This window comes from Urocitellus parryii, chromosome 4, assembly GCF_045843805.1.
Source record: "Urocitellus parryii isolate mUroPar1 chromosome 4, mUroPar1.hap1, whole genome shotgun sequence".
Classification (NCBI taxonomy): Eukaryota; Metazoa; Chordata; class Mammalia; order Rodentia; family Sciuridae; genus Urocitellus; species Urocitellus parryii.
The window spans coordinates 18,574,080-18,580,079 of NC_135534.1; the positions used below are offsets into that span (position 1 = coordinate 18,574,080).

Sequence of the window (6,000 nt, forward strand, 5' to 3'; positions counted from 1 at the left end):
TTCTTCAGCAACTCTCTGCTCACAGAGGGTGGAATTATATAGCACCATAACATTGAGCCCAGCATGGCAGAACTTCTGATCTTGGGATCATCTCACTTGAAGAGTTTAATGTCAGTGGTGTGGTTTCTGGAACAAAGTATGTAATAGGACTCCACTCTCCATAAACTTGGAGTTTCAGGACACTTGATCATCCTTGTTCAAAATGGACCACACCTTATCTCCCTGGTTTGGGGTCAAGTGGGTAGGAGAGAAAGAGGTTGAGCTTTATGGTAAAATTTTGGGTCACAAACCCCTTTTACCTCCCCTCTCCAGATCTTCTTTCTCCTACCTTACAAGTCTGCAGCTATCTGTTCACTATCAGTCTCCTGTCTCCTACTCTAATTTATTGAGTCTATGCCCTTTTGCCTTTCAATATCATTCATTAGCTATCTAATTTGTATTTTGATATTTTTTTCATCATGAATTTGCAGAACTTGACTTTGGGATCAAGTCAGAAAAATTTTTTAAAAATCAACTGGAATCTTCTGACAGCTCAAGTTTTCTCTTTTTTGAGGATACAATTACATGAATACTTGGGATTTGCTGTTTTATATGACAGGTAAGGTGGGTGGGAAAGTGAATAGCTATTTAGTAGCAGCATTTCATTCTTGTTTTGCCTCAATAAAACTCTATGGGTTACAGGTCAAATTTCATACCCAGAAAATAACAAGGCTAATAGACATACTTTTCTTGCAAGAAAATGTTCATGTCAAAGGAAATAACATAAGTGAACCTCTGTTTAAGCTATAAGCTAATGAAGCAAGGAAAATAGGTAATATGAGGTATTTTATTCACATCAACACAAAGTGAATAGTAATATCAAAGCAAAGGGAATAGAGGTAGATGTTTATTTCTAGACAAAAATAAAGAAGGGTCTTGTGTCCAGATATGATTTAAACTTGTTAATGGGTAGAAATAAAAATTTAAAATTAAAGAAGAGTAAATGGTATGCTCCACGACTGTGGTAATACCCCAAAGGTATTATCAGAGAGGAAGGATAGTTCAGGAGTTTTATGAAATAATGACTGGTTTCAATAAAAAAAAAAAAAAACCTGAGGCAGTATTGATCTGAGCTTATGCACATAGCCTGTCAAAGTGCTGCCTTCCAAATCTTTTTTTTTTTTCCTCTTATTTAACATAAACCAAAATAGCATGGCCTGGACAGCGTGGTTGTCCATCATTTCCCCAGGACTTTCTAACAGCCTTTGTATTGAATGAGAACATAGATTTTTAAGACAAAGCTTTACCACTATTTCTAATGTTTGAAATTTTACTAACCAATTAACTCATTCTCTAAGGCTAATTAGACTTGGGGAAGGGATATTTGAAAGAATTTCATAAAGCTGTGTGTAATTTTTATGTAATTATTTATCTTATCTGGAAGTGTATAATCCCTCCATCATGATGGCAAAGTGCTTGAGAACATCTTTCCATGCCCTACTATAGTGGCTGCAGATCTGAGGGGGTCTGGTGACAGATGTGATAGTGCTCTTTAATTCATTGATAGACCGGCAATTAATCACACACAGTTAGACAATCTCAGAATTCATACTAAATTAAGTGCTAGGACTATTATGAGACAGAATAAAGATGATAACTCCCAAAGTGAGATAACTTGTTAAATCATAAAGGGGAAAATTCATAGATTCAATGGTATAACATTCAAAACAGAAAAGAGCTCAAAGCAAGATATCAAAAACAACTTTAAAAGACATACATAATTCAGACATATGAAATATAAGAAATGAAAATATACAAAAATATCATACTGTCCTCAGTAAACAAATAAATGTTTATTCTAATTTTTATTCTATTAGCCAACCAAATAAGACAATGCTTAATTTTAGAATTTTATTTTAAAAAATGCTATTTTGCTACAGTTTTAGAAACTATGGTAAATAATGATCCAATGTGTTCATAAAAGGGATATTTAACCAAATACACACACACACACACACACACACATACCTATATACATATACACATATAACTATAAAAAATCTAGGAGAATACATAAGGAATGGTATGTTACCTCTGGAGAGTAAGATGGAAAATTATGAATTTTGTAATTCAATGTAAACTTTGGATATTTTATTGTGAAAATACTCCTATATCATGATGAAAATATTTCTAATAAATATTAATACAACAAAATTGGAAAGGAATTAGACAATGATTATCAGTAATTATGAAAATTTATACATTTTATACCTCAGAAGTTTGTAATATATATTGATGAAATTATTAAAAATAAAGTATATAAATAAGAAGAGATTTGGGCAAATGTTTATATATGAGAGTTAAAATATAAAAACAATATTAAAATTAAATAGTAAAATGTATGTTGTGAAATTTCAAATGTTAATTTATAATCAAAAAAAGGGATAATTGTATTGTGAATACTCTGTGAAAACTAGAAAATAAATTATAGGATGATTTAAATTGTATAAATATGTGTGCATTTAAAGGAGGATAGAGCAAAATACTGGGGATTATTCATATAGTGAAATTTTGCAATATAACTTTAGAATTATGATTTGGAAGAAACAAAAATGGTCAAATGCAAAAAAATTCTGATAAATATGTTAGGAAAATTCATTTATAAGTAAAGTCCTTATTCAGGTTCTAGGCAGAGTGGCACATCAAATTTACAGGGTGAGACTCAATATCACATATCCAACATGTGTAGTGTGTTGTTTTAAATATATAGTAACTTTTCTTAATAATTTCAACCTTAATGATTTATTCATATATCATATTCTCATATGTGTGCTGACTGAAAATGAAACTAAAATTAGGACTGGGGTAACTCAAAAGTTGAAGAAATAATTTCATATGAAAATATAATTTGGTCAAGACATTGAAGAGGAAAAATGGGCAAAAACTGAGGTCCATATCAAAAAACATGTTTTCTCAAGAGGACATCTCCAATGTACACTTTGATATTATATATAGATAACAGTTTCAGTAATTGAGATGCATTTCCAATATTTACATATATGTATCATATGCATTTGTGTACAAATATGTGTCCATTAAAATCTTTATAATTTTTATAGAAATGAAAATTTCAAGATATTAAGATGACACAAGTAAGGTGCTACTACATAGTCATTAGCTCTCAGACACTGGCAGAGAGCGCAATCACTTGTAGGTTTTCTTCTCTCCCCCCAAATATTCTTTGTCCCATCTAAGAAGAGCTTGCATCAATGCCTATGGTTAAAGTAAGGGATTCAATTTAAAAAAAAATTCCTACTCTTTATAATACATAAAAAAATGGGAGAATCACTGTATTATGTTGTTTGAAACGACAAAGTTCTCATTGAGTACAGTTCACGACTACTGCCAAATTATCATTTTATCAATTTTATTTGCAGGATAAATCATTTCTCAGCTGTGTCCTTTCTCTACTCACTTTACCCATGGAGCTGAATCACAGTGTGAATGAGTTCATTTTATTTGGGTTAACACAGGATATTCTAAAGGAGAAAATAGTGTTTGTGGTCTTCTTGTTTCTCTATCTTGCAACTCTGTTGGCAAACTCACTCATTTTGATAACCATTCGGTTCAGCCGGACACTGGGGAGTCCCATGTACTTCTTCCTTTTCTACTTATCCTTGGCTGATTCCTGCTTTTCAACAAGCACAGCCCCCAGATTGATTATCAATGCTATATCTGGGAACAAAGTCATCTCTTACAAGGAATGCATGACACAGATCTTTGTTGTTCACTTTTTTGGCTGCATGGCAACCTTGGTTCTCATCCTCATGGCCTTTGATCGTTATGTGGCCATTTGTAAGCCCCTGCGATACACAATCATCATGAATCAACAGGTCTGTGGTGCATTGGTGATTCTGGCCTGGGTTGGTTCTTGTATTCATTCTTCAGCACAGATTTTCCTGGCTTTGAAGTTACCCTTTTGTGGTCCCAATGTGATTGATCACTATTTCTGTGATTTGCAACCTTTGTTGAAACTTTCCTGTATGGACACTTATGTCATCAATCTACTCATAGTGTTTAATAGTGGGGCCATATGCATGGTGAGTTTCATAATCCTTCTTATCTCCTACACTTTCATTTTACACTCTCTGAGTAATAAGAGTGCCGAAGGAAGAAGGAAAGCCCTCTCTACGTGCACCTCCCACATCATTGTGATCATCTTATTCTTTGTTCCATGTATATTCACATACACTCGCCCTCCAATCACATTTCCAATGGACAAGATGGTGGCTGTCTTCTATACAATTGGGACACCCTTTCTCAATCCTCTGATTTACACTCTGAGGAATGCAGAAGTCAAAAATGCCATCAGAAAGTTATGGTTCAACAAACTCTGACTCGAGGCAGCAAAAAATGGAAGACTCTTTTCTAATTCTACGATAACTTAAGTAAAATTGCAGCAATAGAGAAGAATAAAATCCTCATCCCAATGTTATTGTATAATTCTATTCCAGTAGGATGTTTGGCAAAATAGGCAGAATGAGTATGTATCCATTTTTTTTTAGGACAATATCACTTAAAATGACAGACTACCAAGTACAGCCATATTTGAGGTGCACCAGCCCTCTGACTTTTGCTCTCTGAATTGATTCCCCTGCCCCTTTGAAGTTTTATAAGCCAGATCTTGCTGTTTCTATAATTTTATTTCTTTAATGCACTATTGTAATTGGGATTTTTGTTCTTTATTTTCTTTCTGGACATCTATTTTTAACATTCTCTTTTTTGGGGAAATCAGATCTGGTACTCTTAAATCTGTGTCATATATTATCTGGCTTAACAATCAATAACCAAAGTTACTCCAAGAAATGTATGTTCCCCAAGGATCATAAGTATTATGTAGTTAATACCTATTTGATACTTCATTATTTTTGTAATAAACTTTTAAAAATGGTCTTTTATTCCTCCCATGAAGATACATAGGATGACAACTTGTTCTATTCAAATAAGATTAAAACTGGTTATAAGGCACATTGAGTATTGAACCATGATTTCGATGTATTTATGGTGAATTTTTTATTACTAATCTTCACTGCCCATATTTTTTGGTTGACGAATTGAGAATCTTTTGTAAAATTTTGAGTCATAAAAACTACCACTATCACAAATTAGGTATAATTATAAAAAGAGTTACAGTAAAGAAAAACAGCTGGTGTCATTATTATTAATCCAAAGAGTAAAGATGTCCACTTTAAAATACCACACAAAGTACATTGTGGGAACACAATTTGGATTAGTTCTGAGGTACAGTCCTAGTGCAAGAAAAATGTTTCCTTTTGGTCAGTCTGACTGGCAGACATGTCATTTCAGACTGAACATTTCAGACTGTTTACTGAAGCCCATAGCCAATAATGCCTGTTGGTCAAATTCTGCTGGTATGAAGTCAGTTTCATATAGTATTTGGGCTTCCTATGGACATTCATCTAGAGAGAGAAGGATAGTTACCAATGGCCAGAATAAACATTTGGTGCATTAATTTACATATTTTGTAGTTTCTCATTCAATAAACATTTTGGTTCAGATACTTTCAACTGGGTTTAGACAAAAAGAATCAGTTCAATCAGGTCTGGACAATAAAAGGCCATTTTGGGGAGCCAGAATGAAAATAAGTGCTTTCCTATAAATCTGAGAACTGTTCCCTAAACTGCAGCAGATGAACCTACACAGTACTCCTTTGGGATTCTTCCCATGAATCATGACATGCTTCCTCATGGATTTTCAAACTCCATTAATAGAAGTTTGGAAGATTTACATATTATTTGCTGGAAAACCTCAAAGTCCAAATTTTATAGACAGCAGGCAGCAATTTTCTGGATTATGACACTGACTATGAGCAAACCGCTTGCCTTGCCAAGGTTTAGTTTTATGATAAAAATAGGAGGGAAGCTTAGGAGTTAAAAACAGGAGAAAGAAGACGTAGTAATTGAAATGACACAACAGAGGAGGTTTCCTGATATTTGGATA

At 33.4% G+C, this 6,000-nt stretch overlaps 1 protein-coding gene across 1 annotated transcript; it reads left to right on the forward strand.

The window, feature by feature from the left end:
• Positions 1–3,461: 3,461 nt before the first annotated feature.
• Positions 3,462–4,376, forward strand: LOC113177109 (olfactory receptor 4C11-like). The gene has a single exon (XM_026381640.2). It carries the CDS (start codon positions 3,462–3,464, stop codon positions 4,374–4,376), a length of 915 nt encoding a protein of 304 aa, XP_026237425.2.
• Positions 4,377–6,000: the final 1,624 nt, after the last annotated feature.